Source organism: Lolium rigidum, chromosome 3 (assembly GCF_022539505.1).
Source record: "Lolium rigidum isolate FL_2022 chromosome 3, APGP_CSIRO_Lrig_0.1, whole genome shotgun sequence".
NCBI classification, from domain to species: Eukaryota; Viridiplantae; Streptophyta; class Magnoliopsida; order Poales; family Poaceae; genus Lolium; species Lolium rigidum.
The window spans coordinates 164595998-164617778 of NC_061510.1; the positions used below are offsets into that span (position 1 = coordinate 164595998).

Genomic DNA, 21781 nt, shown 5'->3' on the forward strand with positions numbered 1-21781 from the left:
GAGTGGTTATTAGAGACTACACGGGACAATGTGTGGCATCATCACAATTGTTTTTACCCCATGTAGTGGATGCTCATATGGCGAAAGCATAAGCATTCCGTGAAGGCCTGATTTTGGCGCAAAGGATTGGCTGTAATAATTTCATTATTCAAACAGATTGTGCTCAAGTGGTGGAAACTATGAAGCAGGGGGTTCTCAGCTACAACATCAGCTGCTATATATGACGGTTGTATTATCCTTCGGAGTGGCTTTGGTGATGTGTCTATTGAGTATTGTGATAGGGAAGCAAATAAGGTAGCCCACGAGCTTGCTAAAGTCTGTTTTAGTTCTGGTAGTTCTTGTACTTGGGTCGATGAACCCCCAGGTTCATTCTTAGCAAGCTCGCAAGTGATGCAACAATTATGTGATAGTTGCAACAAGTTTTAGACGCACCCTTTTTTTTTACCAGGATACCTAAGAGGACCGAAAGGCTTTTAATAAGACGGCTTGCTAGCATAATATATTTTGTTTCCCCCAAAAAAAAAGTTCATTCTTGCAAACTCGCCAGCAAAAGACCATGGAGGAATGGCAAGATCGAACGGTTCTGCTCTTCACTCTTGGACAAAGCACAAAGGGTAAAAGCGGGAAATCACCCATAGGCCACAGATTCCAAATTCCAAACCTCTTCTCGCCGTTGCTTTTGCTTCCATCCGGAAGCCCCTCGCTCGCTATATCTCCTCCTCCCCACCAGGATTCCGAGGCTGGCGGCCGTCTTCTTCTCCCCGTCGCCGCCGGAATCTTGGCAGGGCAGCTAGTTTTGCAGCTCGGGCTCTCGCGCCCCGCCGCCTCCGGAGTTCGATGTCCGTTTGTACCCGATGGATCCGCACCGCCTGAACTGCCCCGCCGCCGCCGCGGCCGACACCGCCGACACCGAGGACTGGGGTAATCGCAGGGCACTATTTCCTCGCAGCTTCGATTTCTTTACATCCATGCTTGTTTTTCGAAAAATAGTAGCATGTGGCTTGTGATATTGATGTGTGAATGTTCCATGGAATCATCCTGCGCGCGTGATCTAATCTCTGCTGCGTTCTGGGGTGGATGCAAACCAAAACACCATCCATAATAGTAACACCAACAATAAAGAATGATATTGATAGGGAGTAAAGTGGAGGGAATGGAAAAATTGTTGGTCATCATTGGTATTGCTCCAAGTTATGGATTCTAGTTGCGAAGTTGTTAGTTATCAGTAGTATTGCTTGTGGGAGCTCTATATGAAAATCGCAGGTCCAGATATGCATGCTGCGTCTGCTGCATAGTTCCAACCTTGGTGTTTTGGAGTACAAGTGACTTGTCTATTCAAGCCAATTAGTTATTCACAAATTTGCTCGCATTTTCTGTACTCAAACCATGCGATACTAGGTAATACATCTGCCAGCAGATTGTCGTTGCGTACTGCGTGACCCCCCTGTAAAACCATGTTATGACACTCCCACCAAATGGACCAGACATAAAGGGTACCATGGTGTCAAAATCCTTCTTTTTGCGCTGAGATCTGCTCTTGTGCATATTCAGCTACCACTCCTCTGGGGATTCTATGATTCTATCCCAGTGGAGTCAGGAGAGCCATGGCCAGCTCAGCTGAGGGCAAAACCCCAAAGTTGTCGTGACCATGGGCAGCACGTGAAAATTTACTCAGCTGTCTCCGGTTCCTGGGACATGGGAACCCATGGGGCAGGTGCCATGGCTGGGGAGACTATGGGCTGAAGTCTATCAGCAGTTGGTGCTGCAGGGCAAGCCAATGGAAGAAGCGACAGAACGGATAATAAACAGCTCTATTTCAGAAATATAGAACAAAGAGAATGAGGATAAGTAGTTGGGTGCAATGTTTGATCCGCTGACCCATTAAGTTTCTTAGTAGTTTACTATATGAGAATGACATAAGAACCTCATACAAAGGACTGTGGAGGTAGCAGGATTTATTGATTTGAGATAACCTATCTAGCTATTGAGCTGTTGACATGTCTTATAAGTCTCAGTGAAAATATTTAGACAGATGACACAAAAGAGTTCAACTAATAGGCTGATTGTTTTGGAAAACTCGGAACCTTTCTAAGTACAAATCTTTCAATGTGTACATCTGGTGGTTGATTCCTTTGTGCCTAATCACCAACAGGAGCAGCCAAACATGTTCCTTTGGTGGACAAACAAGTTGATATCACTTGACCTTATCCTACTTTCCGAATATTGCATAGCTAGGCTTACTACACAAGTATCAATCTTTTTTTTTTTGCTGTGATAGACAATCACACTGAAAAACATTAACCTTGGATTAGAAGGAAAAACAATCATGTCTACTAGGTGTGTACTCGTGATTGAGGCAGCTCTTGCATAAAAGGAACTGTTTTCTTGGAGAGGCAATGAAAATGCTACCTTGTGGTGTTGTAGTCCGCGTCGTTGCAATCGTTCGGCTGTGCGATCAAGAGCCAGAGTCAATGCAGCATCTGATCCTAACATGCCCCTTCTCGAGGCAGGTCTGGTATGATACACTGTCTTGGCTACAGCTCGCTTGCAGGCCGCCTGACAACAAGCTCTCCCTCAACGACTGGTGGGTCGCTGCGAGACAGAGACAGACCACGCCGAAGCCTTGGAGGCAGCACAACTCATGCTTCTTTGATGGAGAGCGCCCTTAAGTCCCATGACTAAACGAGAAGATCAGAGCCGAGGCAGCACTCTGGGCCTGAGCAGAGGCGCTTTGCCTTCGTGCCATATTGCCTGCAGACTGGGATGTCCATTGATCATTTGTAATGCCAAACTGTAAAACAGCCTCCTAGGAGGTGTGAAACTGTAACAAACTCTTCTCTGCAATGAAAAGAAACGCAATGTCATTGCATTCTCTAAAAAAAAATGCTACCTTGTCCATTTCTGGCAATATTTCTCCTATTTTTTGAGATCCACAATGAAGGATCCAGCTAAGCCAATTAGCGAACTCTTCCTTTTCTGTAGTACCTTTCTAGTCTACCAGATTGCTTAGTAAGGAGTCAAATGCTAGAGAATTCCAACCTAATAGATGCTCAAATGAAATTATTCAGTAGACCTTGATGTCATAAACAAATACCACAAAGAGATCTTGCAAGACATCCTCTTGGCGGGCAATTAGGATCTTCGCTTAATGCTTATTCCTTTGATCCATTACCATCCTACTCAAGGGACTAGGATAGCAGCAAAAGGTCTAGATTGGGAAGTTCTGATAGTTGAAATAATTTTCTCATCCTAAAGGCTATGTGGGATGGGCACTTGTTTCCTAAATCATCGTTCTTTATTTTTGAAGGAAGAAGAGGGGAGCACATGCTATATATTTGGGGTCATTTATTGCTTTCTTGTTGAATATGAAGTTTGCGCTGCATTATTAAGGTCATTACTGGATAGAGAGATTAATACTCTCTCCATCCATAAAAGGATGTCTTAGATTTGTTAAAATTTAGCTGTATCTAGACACTATTTAATGTATAGATACATCCAATTTTAGACAAATCTAAGACATCCTTTTATGGATGGAGGGAGTACTTTTTGTGTGGTGAAAACATTGTGATCTTGCTTGACACCTTCTAATGTCGGGCCTTCTTTTATTTGGAGATCACATTCATACGAAGAATATGTTTTGTCTAGATAAGTTGGATTCTTCTGAAGTTCTATTATCAGAGTGCGTACCCCATTTTTTAGGAGTAGGTCACTTGCAGAAAGCTTTCACATTTTCTTCCCATCGGGGTATGCATGCACACATGGTACTAATGTGGACGACCTATGGATTGCTGAGCCACACCACTCTGAACGAGGGTTCCGACAGTGTGTGGCACCTGGCAACAAGTGCCATACACCCCACTGGTCAGCTTGTACATGACAAGGGCATGCCAGTCGTAATCCAGGACCAAGTGGAGTTGTAGTATCTACTTAATGACGTACATGTGGGGTATTCTTTTGTGGCTTGGGCCAATTGGTGGATTGAATTTATGAAGCCTTCTACTACTCCATTCGGTTCATATTAATTGTCTCAACTTTGTCTAGACATAGATGTATCTAGTCAACAAACATGCCCGTATCTAGACAAAGTTGAGTCAATTAATTTGAATCGGAGGGTGTAACATGTTTATAAATTCAATCCAGCAAATTGGCCTGAAGAATATAGATACTAGACTCCCCTTGGTCATGGCGTATTAAATGGAGAGAATATCTTATTTGACACTGCAAAACTTTTTCTTGCCTATTTGACACTTGGGCTTAATTTAGTTCCTTATTTGACACTCTAGTTCATTTTGAGCATGAACGGTATTAAATAGGGATATGTAAAGATGATTTTGCCCCTAGTGCATTATATGACCAAAATTTTGCACAAAACAAAAACAAGAAAACTGTGACATATTTGCTCGAGGTTAAATGGCCAAATGAAACCCATACATTTGGTCACTTAACTGACTTCAAATTTAAAAACATAGTCCTCAGATTTTATTTCAAAAAATTCAAAAACTTGGCAGAACCTTCCCTGTAATTTGACCATAGCTGGCATAGCTCCAAGGAACGGATCTTCTGAAATATTCCCAGAAAATAATATGCCAAACTATTGTAGTACAGATATATAATAATCCCTATTTGGCGCCACCCTTCTGATGTCATAATGATCTAACAAAAAGAATTGCCATTCTTTCTTGTACATGTTTAAAACATGTGGAAATTAATGAAGATAAGAAACCAGGCTGATGAAAAGGAAGCTGGAAGCTGCTCCTTTTCTGTATACTTGAGTTAACAGCCGACAAGCCGACTCACTATTAAAAGAAAGTAATAGTGAAAAAATGGAGACATAAAAGCTAACAGCTCCATTCTACGCCATCTTGATGCTGAAAATTTCGTACATATACGATGATAGATATTATGGGATGAGAATAAAATTCTCTGTAGAAAATGAGGAATTGAACAATCAATAGAATTGACACATCAATAATGCTTTCTATCATACACATCCCCCCTCCACTGACCAACTCCACAAGAAACACACTAGAACTGTATGCAACACTTTGTATGGAAAAAATCATTGACTAGATTATGCAAAAATTGTCCATTAAAATCGTAAGAGATCCTTGAAGATAGGCTAGCGCTTATGGTCGATCAAGTAGTCCCCAAGCTCGAGCTTGAGCCCGCATCCGCCGCCAACCCTGCAGCCACAGCCGCGGCATGGCCCTTGCCTGCGGGTAAGCTCACGTACGGGCACTCCTAAGAGGTGCCATGGCCCATAACTGCAGGCTGCAGCGGATCTCGCCAACGGGCGCTCCGCAGCCCTGCCATGGCCTGAGCCTGCATCTGAGCTTGCTGACGGGTGCTCTGCTGCCGTGCCTTGCCTTCCCTCCGCCGTCATGCCTGGGTCGCCGTCCCGAGCCTTGATCCGTCTTGGGCGCCCTCCGCAGCCACCCTGTGGCCTCCCATAGCTCTCGCCGCCGCCACTATGTTTCGTGCCGCCGCTATGGCTCGGGTACATGGGTGGCATTATTTCTCGACAGGACGGGATGATTGGATTAGTTTTTTTTTCCAGCGTTGCACACGGATTAGCGGAGGGGTAGCTTGGTCCAAGGAAAAAGAACCTGACGGCAAAGTGTAATGGAATGGACGGTGATGTCAAATACGGAACTAAATTTAGCCCAAGTGTCAAATAGGGAAGAAAAAGTTTCGCAGTGTCAAACAGGGAATCAACATTTTAACTACTGTCAAATAAGGAATTTTTTCTATTAAATGCGACCACTTTATGCAATCCGAATGGCCTCTGCTGTGTATAAGCTGACCAAATTAGGGTGGTTTGGCTCAGCCTCTCAGCTATGTATAGGTCTTCAGTAGCACCCCTCCATTGAAGCTACCTCGATGGGAAGAAGTTGTGAAAGCTTTCTGTATTTTAACCACTCCAACAGTCCAACTAGGTTGGTCGAGCTATAGGGATTCCAAATATTATTGTCTCGGTCTTGAATAAAATCGCATGTAAGAAATTGGAAACCGGAACATAGTGTTGTCTATGGTTGATTGCATTAGCAGTTTATTAACATCGGGGCGACGTTTTCATTTCACTTTGTCTTCAAATGGTTTCTTTAAATAGTAACGCATCCGCCCTTCAATATATTGCACTGGCCAATTTCTCTTTTCATAAGAAGGAGCAACAGATTAATATTAAATTTTCAAATAGAATAATATAGGGAGCAACGTGCTAGAGGAGACGTTTTTATCCTGCTCCCTGAAATGATCCCAAGATGCCATTATAAGGACACTCGAGCGAATATATGGTCCTCCACCAAGAACCACGTAAAAACAATGTCAGAGGGCGATGGAAGCTATATATGTACTCTTTTGGGAGGAGGTAAACACAAAGGGTATTCTTATTCATCGTGAAAACGATCACAGCAAACTTGGAAAGTCACGCCTCCATTAAATTTAGAGTGAGATGATGGATTTTTTTTTCCTAAATGAACGGTAGGATTTGGAAGTTTGGGAATAGAAACTTAGAAGGATCTAACATATTTATCGACGGAAGATGATCGATTTGATCAGGCCATGTAGGAACAAGGATGATCTCCAAATAAAGGAAGGCCTGATATTAGAAGCATGTCAAGCAAGGTCACGGTGTGTTCACCACACAGAAAAAGAAAAATATTAGTCTCTCGAACCCATGTTTCATGCAATGACCTTAGTAATGCAGGTAAAACTTCATATTCACGAAGAGGGAAATAAATGGCCCCGTATTAAGTTCTTTCCTCTTCTTCTTCGAAACAAAAGGATTGATGATTTAGGATACACAAATGCCCCACACAACATTACCCTTAGGACGAGAAACATTTCAACTGTACAGTCTTCCCAGTTGAATGAAGCTTTTCAGCAGCCCATTGCCGTAGGTGCTCTAATCTGAACAATTCATCTACGCTGCGTGATCTATGCCACATTTCGTTTCCACCAAAGTCTACCAAAATAAGATAACATATTTAGGGATGGAGAGGAGCTGAAATCCGCGAAAATTTCGCTCGGATGACCTTGACGTTGACATGTGTAAGCATACCGCCACAGTGGCTGGCACTGACCTAAATAATCAGGTTTGATTGAAATATTAGGATGGGATCATTTATACCTACAGTTCCTGAGAAGGATCAGAATTGTCAACTTTCACGCCTGTTTCGACATTTTGAAGCCCCGCAAGTTTGTACATGAATGCTGCAAGTTCTACGTCTGGGTTCAGTATTTCTACTACCATGGATCTTACGCTGTGTGGTGTCATCTCATCTATATAGTATTGAAAATTAGAAAACCTCCTGAAGATCTCTTGTATAGAAGTTAGACTCAGGATAGTTATAAAAAGTTTGAAGATAACTGTGTGCTGTCTACGTGCCTTTTAGAGTTTTGAAAGTGAAATGATTATGTGCGGAGTGTGCACAAAACATAGGTCTCTGATATGTATTCATCAGCTTTCGTTGTTTCAGGATTCTGCTTGTCAATCTCTTCATATTAGATTTTTTGTGCTATCGCTATGCTGATAAAATAAATAGCAACTGTTGACCAATTTCCAGTTTACCTTATCTAGTACCTTTTGGGGTGGACAGGACACCAGTTTGTTCCCTTGGATACATGTTCTCAGGTTCAACTTGTTACATGTGACAGATAATGACGACTTTGTGATTCCAAGCTTGAGCGTTGAAGAATCTGATCAGGGTGACTGGGAAGTTTCACAGGCTTCTGCACCTCAACCACCTCCAAAGGTCTCTTTCCAATCACGCTATTCTATTCTGGAACTCTTTACCAAAGTAACAACACTGGCATATCTTTATTTGCTTGTGCATGAACGATGACCAACTTGCACTGTAAAGTAGCAAGAAACATAGTGCCCTGCTTTAGGAAACATAACTGCCCTAACATAAGGTGGAATTTAATTCCACAAAACAAGTAACTTGTATTGTGCAGTACCAAAGCTGGGGAATCTGGCTGTCGCTGGGTGGATAATTGTCGTCTTCCCTTTTCCTTACTTTATTTATATCTGATGCCTTCAGCAAGAGCCTACCAAGGACACGGAGAACATTTATCTTGGTCCTCACTGGGCAGCGCCATCTCGGGGAAAGAAGCAAGAAGAAGCTTTAGCTACATCCGGGCACCGTGATAAGAACATCAAGGTGAAGGAAGCTGATCGGAAGGTGCCTGGAACCGGCCGGGATAACAAAGCAGGCTTCACAAGGGACTTCCACCGCTACAACAATGCTGGTCACCATGTCAAGTAACCCTACAAAGGATCCACCGGAACATCCCGTGATGTCAACAGTCAGTTAAAAGTTCAGCTATCTATCACTGGTGTAATTGGAATTCGTGCGGGTCATTGGCCTAATTATTACCAGTGGCATTTATACTTCAAATCATATGTACTGTGCCTCTGCTGCTCTGGAAAATTGGGTTTGTTTCGGATGGAGAAGTTTGTGTCACTATACCACAATTTTGTTTGGTTCCTCGTGTCTGATTATTCCTGCTATATGAGGTTAACAGTGTGGAAAATGGGTAGCACTCATCGGCCAAGGTTGTTGAAGCGTTGCTTGGTGGGTTTGTGTCCGTATCACTCGATAATTGATGTGCCTTCCTGGTGTTTTGTTTGCCATCATGACATCTCGCTTGGCATTTCATTTCGTGATGATTATAGTCTTTGATTTTTTAGCAAGGGGTCGTAATGATTAGTTATAGTGGCTTGGGCAGGGACCGGACGTGAACGTGCCATTTAATGTCATGACGATGTAACCGATCGAATGGCGACTTGATATCTATAAAACCGTCCAGATGCTCTCTTCGTTTTGATCATGGCAGTAAAGCTTGATGGAAAGCTCTGAGGCCATGCATCTTGGTTGGCGCATGTTGCCCCTTTCGACGCGAATGGCACGAGCAGATGTGCTATCAAGGAAAACAAGTACGAGAAAGGATGTGGTGCCCATAGTAGTAGGCTGCTTACCTCGCTTGCTTGTAAGTAAAGCCTGAGCTGAGCAGTTACATGCGGTTCCGGTTGTTGCCCGGTCAGAGGGTCACTAGCTGCATTGTCTTCTTTTCTTATTTTTTGGAAAGTCCACTGATCTATTTTTCGAGATGCCTGCCGATCTATTCTTTGAAGCATATTGGGTTTACCGCTCTTGAGAACGAAAACGGGTGTCGTTTGTCCGATTTGGCATCTTCGGAATGAAAGGAACAGAATAACCTTTTTAGGAGTCTTCCCTACCCTAAACCCTCCTGTTGCTGGGAGGTTCTTTAGTTTTCTTGTTCTTTTTTCGGTTCCTTTCCTGGCACTTGACATTTTACAGCTGTTCATTTGTACATAACGCGAAAGCAGAGCACCTCCTCTTCTTCTTCTCCTAAAATAATAAAGGAACGAAACGAAACAGCCATAGCAATAGATAGTATAGTATCAAATCGATAGTTTGAGAAAGTAAAATACACCAATTCGATATGGCGTGACAACATTAGACATTGCGCCATTGCGGTACAGGTAAGTTGGGTTTGATTGCACGTACACGGTACACCTGACCTAGCCAACGTGTGCCCACTCCATGGCCAAAGGCCAACAACTCCTCTTCCATATGTCTTTGCCCGTGAGAGCGACCTTGCTCTTTCAATTCCTTCCTTTTTTCCACTAACGATTAACGTCAGTGGTAGATGTCAGTGCCCCACTAGAAATACTTGCGATTTCGAGCTCGATCAATAGCTCAAGGACAACTTGCTTTCTTTTCAGGGTAGCAGGAAGTATCAAAGTTGTGTGGTGGGACACCGCGACTGCCTAACCAGGACATCTGGAAAACTTTGTGCGTACGCCTTTCCAACTCCGTGCAAACAGCGGGAATCATTTTTTGCACTGTTCTGTGTGTGAAGCTTATGGGAACTTTATTTATGCATACGGCTTCCAACTCCGTGCAAACAGTGCGCGTGCGTACGTTGAGAATCCTTTGGCAGTTGGCGCACTTCTGTCTGGCCGGCCGGCTTCTGTTGCAATGCACTTGTTCCGTTTACTCCCTCCATGGGCCAGCCGGCGGATACGAAAAGCATCCGTTTCGATCTATTTGGATCGGACCGCGGATATGAAATTAGACTCGTTGCATCATATGTCCATTTGAGACTTTGAGTCGGGAGACTGTCCAGGCTGCCCCGTGCAAATGTATTGGTTTTCATATATTTCATAGATAAGATAACATAATTTACAAAACAAGAAAATGCATACAACTTGAAAACACAATACTCCAAAGACTTTAAACCCTAGCCCACTACTCGTCATCGTTGGGAAGCTGGGTCAAGACGACGAGCACGGGCATCTCCCATGGCCAGTTAGGCACCAACACGTCCATGGTGATCACCGGTGCAGGAGGAGGAGCGACTGCGGCAGGAGCAGGCAATGGCGAGGGCGTGGGCGGTGTGGTTGAGACCTGCAAGGCCAGCCTGACTGCCTCCTCCTTGGAGACGCCTGCCAACATGACCGCACTAGCATAGCTGGGTTGTGGCCACGGTGGCTCCAGCTGTTCGGAAACAAGGATTGCGGGCCTCTTCGCCTCCTTTCGTCCATGTCGTTTGGCTGGGCTGGGAGCCGGTCAAGAGTTCCCTCCTCCTTGGCGACCTCGGCCATGTAGGCGAGGTAGCCCACGAAGTCGTCAGTGTCATCCTGGGTTTCCTTGCCTGAGATTTCCTCGCCGAAGAAGAGCTGCCTCTCGGGCTTTGGTGGCTCCTCCGCGGCCACATGGACGCGGCTAGACACGCGTTCGCGTGGTAGCCAATGAGAACACGGCCTCCTCGTCGTTCTTCTTTGGCTTCCTCCATGGAAACACCCTTTTGCCCATGGTGTCTTCTGGAAGTTGCCAGCGAAATTGGAAGGCTTGAGTGAATGTGAAAATGGGGCGATGACAGGGGCGTTTCTGATGATCTTAAAAAGAACGACCGAGCACCGGCCTTCAATTCCTCCGCGGGTATCCAAGAGTGTGCCCTTGATGGCGGCGTAGAAGCCCCCCCCCCCCCGCACGTCTTGGAGCGGTGGTGAAGCCAAAACGCGTCATCGCAGGCCATCGCTAGAGAGGACACGATTCAGGCCATGTTTCATTGCGAGGCGGGCCCGAGGCAGCAGGGAGCGGACGGGTGGTGCGTCCATGATGCATCCCGGTGAAGCAATTCGAACCTAAATTTGAGTCATGACTGCGTCGGTGCTGATAGGCCTGTCACAGTGCGTCAAGCTGATGGGCTAGAGGTTTACCCATTTTCTGTCCGTGCGGACCGAAACAGATACTTTGATCCGTTTGCGTCAGGCCGCTGGAGATGTCCTAAGTGCTTTAACTTTTTTCTAAAAATTTGACTATCTTTTTACACAAAAGTAACGAAATATGTGATATCAAATTAGTATTTTTTGAAACTACATGTCAAGATGAGTCTAGTGATACCGATCTAATGCCATAAATGTTTCTACTTTTTTAAAAAGTTCGTCAAATTTAACTAAGATTGACTTCAGATAAAGCTAAATATACCCTTAGTACTACCTCCGTTTCAAGGAACAATACGCACACATATTCTGAGACAAATTTTAACCATAAAAATTGAGTAACAAAATTTTATTTATATTATATATAATTAGAACCGTTAGATTCGTATTGAAAATCACTTTCTAATAATGTTAATTTCATACAAACCATTTTTATATATTTAAAGTAATTTTTGGTTAAACAAAAGACACGTAAAACAAGGACTCAGGTAGTACTTTAGAACGGAGCGATAATGGGTGTGCCCACACCGCTGGTGCATGCACCGTAGCTGCTGCTTTCGGGCTAGCTTTCCTCAAACTATTTTCAGCTAGCCAAACTCGCCGGCGTTGCCGGTCGAGGGAGGCGGAGGAGAGATGCCGGTGCAAGTAGTGTTTATACTAGGTGTAGTTTTAGGCTGTTTGCCTGGTTTCGGCGTGATGCCGGGAGGTGGCTGTCGGGCTCCTTTGGCCAGTACCGGCGGCTGCTGATCTGCCTCTCCGTCGCCGTTCTTGAAACGGCGTTGAGCGTGGCCATCAGATCCTCTCTCAATAAGGCCTCTGCCAGGCTGAGCTGTGAGTGGCTGATGCTCTGCTCCTTGACCGGCTGTGGTGGCAAGGGAGGAGTGGGCTGCGGAAGGTCATCTCCTACTCGGTTCTTGGTCAGCTTCTTTTCTCTGGCGTGTCCGCGCGGCGCCGGCAGGCCTTCCAAGTGCATCCCGAACGAGTTCCTTCGGCGGGGATTCCTGGTGGTGCTGCATGTGGATGAGAAGCTGTTCAATAAGTGCGTGTCTGGTCACATGCTCTGCTTCTGCAGCGCTATCGTTGTTTCTCTCCTTCGGGCCGGCCGTGGTGGCGAGGGGAAGGTGGAGAGACTGGTGCGCTGCTGCAGGTCGTCGACCGGGTGTGGCTGCTGTCTCTTGTGCGGCCGCTTCACGCCGAGCTACTCCTCAGCGCGCTGGAGCAGCGTTGGGAGGTTGCAGCGAAGCTCCCGGCATGACGCTTCCGCGGTGGAAGCTAGTTGCAGGTGGAGCGCCGTCCGCGGCTCGGGATATCTGCTCATTCAGTCTAGTGCTCGCCCAGCTTCGATGGCCGCTGTTCTCCCCTGTTCCTCTTGGCCGGCCGTGGCGGCGAGGAAGAGGAAAAGGGTGAAAGTGAACGGAGGGCGTGGCCAGAGCGCTCAGGGGAGTTTCGGTCTTTCCCCTTCCGCCGGAGTTCTCCTCGTTTCTCCGACCACTTCTGCCCGCCTTCACCCACCCGTGGCAGGAGTGATGTGATGGAGTGCGGGTCGCTTGACACAGACGGAGCTAGCGAGGACTCTTGGGTTGGGGACTGCCGGAGCTTGGAAGCAACATCGGCGGGCATCATCTTAACGGCTGAGTGCCGTCCGTCAAAGCCGGTGAGCTCCGGCATAATTCAAACCTCCATCGGAGGCTTTCTTTTGGGTCAGCGACCGCGTTCAACGTCGGCATCGAAGCAAGTGGTTCCGTCCCCGCGGCGGTGCTTGGCGGCGGTGCAGCTGATCCTTGGCTCGGCAGCGGAGATAGGGAGGGACCTGATTGCTTCTCAAATCTTTCAGAGGGGTCTTCTCCACATAAATTGGGGATCCATGTGTTATTTTCGTTTTCTTATGGGGTCCTCCATAATATTGTACACCTCCACTGTTTGTACTTTAATATAATGCATCCAGGCCCTTCGGGGCTCCCCTTGTTAAAAAAAAAAAACTATTTTCAGCTCGTCGAGGTCAGTGCTGCTGTTGATCAGTGGTTACGCTGTTTCTTGAGATCTGACGGCTCGTGTTAATTTGGCTGCGATAGCACACGTTTCTCGCTTTTTGGGTGTGCGTGAGCCGTGAGAGAGCTGCGTAAGCGCACAAAGATACAAAGTACAGCAAAGTAGCAATCTCATCAGGTGATATTTTTCTTAACTCGTCCTTTTCTTATAATTACCCTTTTTTCTTCTACAGATCCGTATCTTTTAAGCCTTGGGTGCGTCGGCCATCTTCTTTCGACGGTGCACTAGCTCCTTCTCTTGATCCATCCCGTACCCCGCTAGCGACGGCTCTACTGCTTCCTCCTTCCCCGCCGAGCGAGTGGTGTATGAAAAAGACGGCTGTCCTCGATGGAAAATCTTCGCACAAGTTAATGTGAAACACCGGGTGATGAGTTCCACTTCCATGGAGGAGGAGCCTAATTTGAACCCTATCAATCTTATCTCATGGGACCTTTTTTTCGTTGAAGAAAAGGCAAACGAATTTGCCTTAATTTATTAGTAAAGAAGAAGCTTGGGAAGCCAAGTTTTAGTTTAGTCTTACAACCACACCGAGGTCACAAAAGCCTAGTCTCCCGCCATGAAAAAATCTAAATGTTTGGCACCGGTAATAACCCAAGTTCTAGCTTCCGATTTGATACGATCGAAGATGATGGTAGGCACGGTGTCCACATGCTTGAAAGTCCTAGCGTTGCGCTCATTCCATAACTCCCACGCAACCAACATGAAGAGGGTGGCCATAGCTTTCTTTCGACCTCCATGAGCAAGCACGACGGAGGTCCACCAAAGCTCGACATTGTCAAACCCTTCCCATGAGAAAGGATCGAAGTCGTGTATGTGAAGCCAATCCTTGACCATCTTCCAAATCCGAATAGAGAAGCGGCACTTGAAGAGAAGGTGAGATGCCGTCTCGTCATGACGCCGACAAAGAGGACAAACTCTCCCATTTGGCCACCCCGCTTTGCAAGCCGGTCCACCGTCCAAACGCGGTTTTGGATGATGAGCTAGGAGAAGAGCTTGCATTTGGGAGGAGCCCAAGCCTTCCAAACGATGGAATCCATGCATGATCGAATTATCCCCGTGAACTGCGCTTTATAAGCTGATGAGCAAGAGTAGGCACCATTGTTGCTAAGCTTCCAAATGATGGAGTCTGGAACATCATCATGAAGAGTGATCTGGGAGGTGTGCGACCAAAGCGTGATGAATTCCTGCAGATTTTGTACCGAGAGGCCCGCCGAAGTATCAAGGTGGAGGACCCAAGCATTGTCGGCAATGGAATTCCTCACATTCCAGCCCTTCTTCTTGGACATGGCAAAGATGGAGGGGGGCTACGCATTTGGCGCTGAGGCCATCCGCCCAAGGATCATGCCAAAAACTCGCTTTATTCCCATCTCCAATGTTGACCTTGGTGAGCGCGTGGAAAAGCTCCATATCCTCCTCATTGCAAGGGTTCTCCATCCCAACCCAAGGCTTCTCCGGCGCCGTCCAAGATAACCAAGGCCAACGGAGGTGTAAGGCCCTCCCAAATTTCTCCATGTTGAGGATGCCAAAGCCACCAAGAGAAGTGGGGCGGCAAACGACAGTCTAGTTAACCTTGCACTTCCCCCCGGTCGCATTTTCGGAACCCACCCAAAAGAAACTCCGAATGAGTTTAGTGATAGCTTGCACCGGCTCCACCAGAACATGAAGGGCCGTGAGAGGGTAAACCACTTGGGAGGTGAGAACCGACTTGACAAGGGCCTTTCTTCCGGCGATGTTGAAGTATCTCCCATGCAAGGGAGCAAGGCTAGCCACGGCCTTATCCTCAAGATATTGGTAGTGGGTTCTCTTGAGCCTTCGCACTCCAAGAGGAAGGCCAAGGTACTTCAAAGGGAATGATGTCGTAGTGGCCGGAAGCCCATTGAGAACCTGAGCGAGGTCGATATCATTGCATCTAATTGGGGTGACAAAGCTCTTTTCGAAGTTTGTCAAGAGGCCGGTGACCATGCCAAAGTTGCCCAAGATTTGCGCGAGAGAGGAGATCTCCTCTTGAATAGGAACCATGAATATGGCCGCATCATCGGCGTAGAGGGAGGTCTGGAATCTAGCACCTCTCCCGGGAAGGCGGCTAAGGAGGCCAATGTCGGTAGCTACTTGAAGAATGAGCTAGAGTGGGTCTATGGCAATGTAGAAGAGAAGAGGAGAAAGTGGGTCTCCTTGCCGTAACCCACGGCCGTGCTTTATGGGGTTCCTGGGAATGCCGTTTAGAAGGATCCTTGATGAGGAGGAGCCAAAACGAGCCATGAGCCAATCCCGGAATCGAGGAGGGAAGCCGGGGTGTTGAAGGAGCTCAAGGATGTAGTCCCATCGGACTTGGTCGAATGCTTCCCTAATGTCAAGCTTGAAGAGGAGAGAAGCCTTCTTCCTTCGATGAAGCCAACGAGCATAGTTGCGGACAAACATGAAGTTGTCATGGATGCTTCTAGACTTTATGAACGCACTTTGCGCCTGCGAGACGATGTCATTCATCCGAGGGGCCAGCCGCCTAGAGAGAACCTTCGCCACAATCTTGGCGAACCCGTGGATGAGGCTAATAGGCCTAAAATCGGTGATCCCTTTGGCCCCATCCTTCTTTGGTAGGAGCACAATGCTAGCGGTGTCCAGCCAATGAAGATTCCTAGCGCGAAGATTGGAGAAACGGTTCATAGCCGCCATGACATCACCTTTAATAATCTCCCAACATGCCTTAAAGAACCTCCCATTGAAACCGTCCGACCCCGGGGCCTTATCGGATGGCATGTCCATGATGGCCTATTTGACTTCCTTCTCCGTGAAGGCATCATCCAACCCGTCCAAGTTTGGAGAAGGGAGATTAAGAGCGTCCCAATTGAAGGAGATGAAGCGGGGATTGGCGCGCCCAATGGACGCTTTGAAGTGAGATTGGGCCACCTTTTGCTTCTCATCATGTGTAGTCACTCATCCATTGTTATGACGAAGCTTGAGCATAAAGTTCTTCCTCTTTCGGGTATTCACTTTCCAATGAAAGAACTTGGTGTTTGCGTCACCATGACGGAGATTACTTATTCTTGCCCTTTGTTTCTTCCTACTCTCAAGGGCCGCCAAACCAACCACCCTTCTTTTTAGACGGGCACGAATATCCCTTTCTTCCGGGAGAGTTGTCGATTCTCCATGGCCAAGTCGAGATGCAAAACGACGTGGAGGGCCATGTGAAGTTGGATCTTTGCGTTGGAGAAGAGGCCCCTACTCCAAAGCATGAGGCGCTTGCCGGTGAGGGTGATCTTGCTGGATATGGTAGGGGTCCGAATGGTAACAAGGCTCGGCCCAAGCCTTAATGATAACCTCAAAGAAACCGGGAATGCCCACCCAAAATTCCTCAAACCGAAAGGAACGCGGCTTCTTCGGCCCATGGAAACTCGCAAGCAAAAGGGACCTCGCTGACGCACTACCCGCTGCAAATTAACTGAAATACCGTCTACATACATGCAATTTGAAAAAGATAAAACATACTCCCTATTACAATTCGGAACGGACTAATATATAATACTATTATTCCCTCCATACCGAATTATTAGGCTAAATTAGGTCAGCGCTGGGACCTAGGTTCCTCATTGGCGATGGTTGATGTAGGAATGTAGCCTTGTTTTTTGCGGTTAATATGTTACGAAGCCGAAGGAGTTTCTTAGGCCCACGGTTAGCGCATGCATGACCGCTCTCTCTTCCTCCTTCCCTCTATGCATTGGTTAGTTCACTACTTCAGATTGGTTCACGGCATGCAACAAAATGGAGAGTAAATTGTGGGAAGAGGGATTAGCCGGGAGAATTTTTTGGAGAAAGGGATGCACCTAGGGGAGTAAATTGGGGGTAGTTAATACATAATTTAGCCTAATATCTCGGTATATCTTCAAAACCTCTATTTGACCAGGTATGTAGGGAGTACTTAAGGTGAAGCGCCGAGTAAGTTCCACTTCCGTGTAGTAGGAACCTAAGTTAATTATTGTGGTTGAAAATACCTGAACTAATTACTTATGAGCCCTGCTTCAGTACACCCCTTTCAAACCCAAACAAGTAAACTAGTCTTTTACTACTAATTAGTTATTAATCAAACTATACTTTATTAGCTCGCCGTGATCCATACTCGTACGTCCGTAGGTATAAAAACTAATAAGACAAATATTTTTTTGTTCACCTGCACAAAGGTGGCCACGACGACGATCCTACTTGTCTCCTTTCCCATCGATCATCTTCCGTCTACACCTATATAGAGATCTTCGTCGTCACTCGGGTTGAAGAAATCGGCCGTGCACTCCCGCGGTCCCCTCTCCTAGGGCCGCTCAGAAGAGGGGGAGGAGGAGGGGCTCTTCCTAGCCGAACCTACATCGCACCACAAAAGGACCAGGCCACCGCCTGATTCTGCACAAAATGTCGTCACCGTCCTGTCTCTGCGGCCCAACACTTTCCCTTGTCATCATTTTGGGCGCCGGTTCGATTTGAGCAATAAGGGCAATGAAGCATAGAAGTAATTTCATGAATGAGTTCTCCCTTTGAATTCTAAACAATTTTCCCGTAGAAGTCAAAGAGGAGAATGCATTAGAATTGATGAAATTGGAAGGAGAAGTTGTTGACCACCATGGTTGTTGTTAAGGAGTACTAGTATTGATCTAGGTCTCTATGAATCCATATTTATCTAGGTTTACTATTCTCGTGCCCCAAATCCTTTTTAAACCCTGGTAACACAAATAGCTATTTGTCTAACCCTCCAATCATTCTATTTGTGCACACGAAGGAAGACGACCATGGACATGAACAACGAGGATGAGCTCATGATGTTCATGATGTACAAATTTCACATGTATATGAATACATACACGTATAGTACATATTTAATTGGATCATATGGGTTCGTATTGTCCTAGATAAGATAGGCTATCCTAAAAGTAAAGCCATATAGGATTTCCCCACTTCATTGCCTCTGATTGCTCTGTGACCTTGGAGGTGTGGCATACCGTGTAAACCCTCGTCGATATGAGGGTTCTTGTTTTTCTTTTTCAAAATTGCCTTCTACATGGTGAGGCAGTAGTGCGCTACACATTTTAAAGTTCAAATAAGGTTCTTCCTACTCTATTCTCGTTTTGGTGGTGCGTATAGCACCGGCGAAGGGCACGTAGACTTGGATATCATGGATCTCCTAGTATGTAGTCAACTTTCGTATTTGTTTTTTTGCCAATGATTTTCGTATTTGTTGACGTGGTTTCAAGTCTAAATCTAACATCACAATGCTCGTGATCTGGTGCGCTAGTGACGTTCTCGGAGGGGTGTACCAAGCAGAAGTGATTAGTTAAACCCTGTGAAGCTTATCTCACGGGAGCTCGCCGACGCCGACACACTTGGGTACGCGCTGGGCCAGGATAGCGGTGCAGCAGTTGTTACGTGTGGGTGGCGAGGATGGCCCACGTGGCCGCTCCCTCCCCTATTTTCTGGTGGCGTAGGGCAATGATCCGCGGGAGAGCGTGGCATCACTGCGCTAGCTTAATCATGCGCGTCACTGGGTGCTAGCTAGCTCAATCGTGCCACCAGCCAGTTTAAAAGCAGTGCTGCCACCCACCGCCGGACCCTCACTCCTTCTCGTCGTGCTTCCTTCCTTATCTCTTCTTCCTCCTGCCGGCCTCTCGATCGGCTAGCTCCTGCTCTCGCCGCTAGCAAGCGAATTGAAGGTGGCAAAACCTTGGAACACCAAGGGCAGAGAAAGGTAAGACGACGGCCGACTCTCTTCATCCTTCGTCTCTCCCTGTTCGTTTCTCGTCAAGATCATTTTTTCTACTTCTTCCTGGTTGCCACACGTCTATGCGTATCAGTTAATTTGCAGCTCTTACATTCCGCTACTGCGAAAAGTATATGCGTTCCCTCTTCTACGATTCTTTCACCCTGCTGTTTGCACTTCTCACTTACCCTTACCAGCAAGTTTGTTCACATGGTGTGCCGAGTGCCGACTACGCTTCCTACTCTGTCCTTCAAAGTAGGAGACGTGAAGTAGAGATCAAGGCAACAAGATATTCCTTCGTTTTCTCTTTATTAAACTATAAATTGGCCAACTACCTAGCTCTATAGTCGTTGATTCGGAGATATGTCGGAAAAGTAGCTAATATCCCCAGAGCAGCAATTAGGATTCTAGTTCACTCATCATCCTCCGCTTCTCTGAGAAAAAAAACAAAGAATTCCATACAAGATTCTGTCAAGTCCTTGTCCCTGATGTCATTTGTTGCTACTGAATAAATTAGAACCAACAAGTTCATTAGGGAATGAAACAACACAAATTGAGATTTGGACTCACGAGTCTTTTTCACTTGGATGTTCTCTTGTCAGATGTCGACCATCGTCATGAGAGTCGACCTTGAGTGCGACAAGTGCTACAAGAAGATCAGAAAGGTCCTCTGCAAGCTCCAAGGTTAGTTGCCCCAGAATCTCGCCTGTTAATTTAGTACATGCTAGCGTAGCAGACTGTAACTGAAAAGATAAGTGGATTACTCGATTAAGTATAACTTTATTTATGTGTTAATCAGACAGAGAGAACATCAAGATGATCTCGTACGACGAGAAGAACAACGTGGTGACGGTGGCGGGGTCGTTCGACGCCGAGGAGGTCTCAGACAGGCTCTGTTCCAGCGCAGGAAAGGTCATCACCGACATACAGGTCGCCAGAGGGAACCAGATGATGATGCCCGGCGCCGGCAAGGCGGCGCCCAAGAATCCCGGGAAGGACAGCCACGGCCAGAAGGAAGGACATGGCCATGGAGGCCAGAAAGGCCATGGTCAAGGCCACGGCGGCCAGCAGGGTCATGGCCAGGGCTACGGCGGCGGCCAGCAGGTTCAAGCCCACGTAGGCGGCCACGGTGGCGGCGGTGGCCAGCAGGGTCATGGCCAGGGCGGTGGCCACGGTGGCGGCGGCGGGAAGCCGGACAAGACCAAGCACGTCAAGTTCGACATGGACGACGACGACGACGACGAATTCGACCTGCCCGCCCACCACGGCAAGGGTCACGGCAACGACCACGGCAGTAAGGGTCACGGTCACGGACACGGGCACGCCGGCGAGAAGCCGAGGGTGTTCACCACCAACACTGCTATGGCACGGAACGAGGCCCCGCGCCCCCAGCAGGGAGCGTCGATGGCGGCGATGGCGCCGATGCGGATGCCGGCGCCGATGGGGCCGAGCATGACGATGATGCCGCAGGCTTTGTCCACGCCGTCCATCTGGCCGGTGCCGCCGCCTGCACCGTCGTACGGGTACGGCGCGCCGGCGTACGGATACGGCGGGGCGCCACCAGCCGGAGGGTACTACGGCGGGCCCGTGTACGACCACGGCGGGTACGGCGCGTACGGCGGCGGTGCGTACGGTAGGAATCCGTACCAGCCGCAGTACTGCTACGAGGAGGAGCCCAGCGCCGGGTGCAGCGTCATGTGATGTGATGAACTCAACACGGATCAGAATCAGATGGCCAACCATGCTTTGGTGAGCAGAGCAGAGCACGCATGAAAAACCATCTATACTTAGTCTGCGACTAGTATTACGTTACCTTGGTTTTCTTCTACTTTTCTTGGGTGGCTGCTTGGTGTCAGGGTGTGTGAATATGATCGTGCGCACAGCTTCATCGTGTCGCTGGGCGCTGGCCGTTGCCAGTTTGTAGCGTATGTGTTCTTTCGTGTATAGATATGACATGTTATCAGGATAGTTTGTTCGATCCTCCGATGTAAAGTTAAGCAAACATATAACTATATGAGAATGCTGGGTAGTACTTCGCTCTAACTATCTCCTCTCTACTGTATGCGCTCTTCTTTTACTGTGCTTTGATCTGATTTGTGGATGTAGAAATACAGTATGTAAAATGGAATTATGTGGATCACTATGTGAGTATTTGTGAACCAATTCTTGTACAAGCCATTCACCACTTCACATAAGAAAACTCAGATTTCCATGTGAGGTTCACATCCATAACTGGACGGCGACACTACGAGGCCAACACGTTCGCGATGTGCAAGAGCTCAGAGAGCACGGTAACCGAGCAAATAGCGCTGCTACGGGGTGGGTGAGGGGTCGACGATGGCATCAAGGCGTGAGCGGAGCGAAGTAGTGTTTTGATAGCGGCAATGCCAATTGCAGGAGGGGTAATAGGGTGAGGGTGCCGAAAGACACAAGAGGGGAAACTTACAAAAGGGGAAAAAAACTTTAAACTATGAGCAGAAAGGTCTATGGTACCCTACAATAATTGTGTTGTGGTAGGAAAACAAAGAGGCAAAGGCACATTTAAGGACCGCGAAAAAATGTCATAGACATTTAAGCTTTTTTAGAGTGACCAACAAGCATTTTTCTCTTTCATTACGAAGAATGGTGAATATGAAAAAAGGTAGTTATGTTTTCAAAGGAGACATGCCAAAAACTCCTATACAATACACACACGCTCCACTTTTGTATTTGCATGAGACTTTGGGGTTCGGATGGAATAATGG

At 47.0% G+C, this 21781-nt stretch overlaps 2 protein-coding genes across 2 annotated transcripts; both read left to right on the top strand.

Annotated features, from left to right (window-relative positions):
* Positions 1-681: 681 nt before the first annotated feature.
* Positions 682-8474, top strand: LOC124698579. Its single transcript, XM_047231063.1, has 3 exons — positions 682-921; positions 7657-7754; positions 8043-8474. Exons 1-3 carry the CDS (start codon positions 855-857, stop codon positions 8265-8267), a joined length of 390 nt encoding a protein of 129 aa, XP_047087019.1. The 5' UTR covers positions 682-854; the 3' UTR covers positions 8268-8474.
* A 10445-nt stretch (positions 8475-18919) lies between these two features.
* On the top strand, positions 18920-20738 carry LOC124695765 (glycine-rich cell wall structural protein 1.8-like). Its single transcript, XM_047228582.1, has 3 exons — positions 18920-19025; positions 19640-19721; positions 19837-20738. Exons 2-3 carry the CDS (start codon positions 19640-19642, stop codon positions 20736-20738), a joined length of 984 nt encoding a protein of 327 aa, XP_047084538.1. The 5' UTR covers positions 18920-19025.
* The last annotated feature ends 1043 nt before the right edge of the window (positions 20739-21781 follow it).

Bases quoted from the DNA above. Each gene is read 5' to 3' on its own strand.
- LOC124695765 (XM_047228582.1), top strand. From the start codon at position 19,640: ATGTCGACCATCGTCATGAGAGTCGACCTTGAGTGCGACAAGTGCTAC. The intron at 19,722-19,836 runs GTTAGTTGCCCC...TGTGTTAATCAG, and splicing joins GGTCCTCTGCAAGCTCCAAG to ACAGAGAGAACATCAAGATG.
- LOC124698579 (XM_047231063.1), top strand. From the start codon at position 855: ATGGATCCGCACCGCCTGAACTGCCCCGCCGCCGCCGCGGCCGACACC. The intron at 922-7,656 runs GTAATCGCAGGG...TACATGTGACAG, and splicing joins CGCCGACACCGAGGACTGGG to ATAATGACGACTTTGTGATT. The intron at 7,755-8,042 runs GTCTCTTTCCAA...TGATGCCTTCAG, and splicing joins CACCTCAACCACCTCCAAAG to CAAGAGCCTACCAAGGACAC.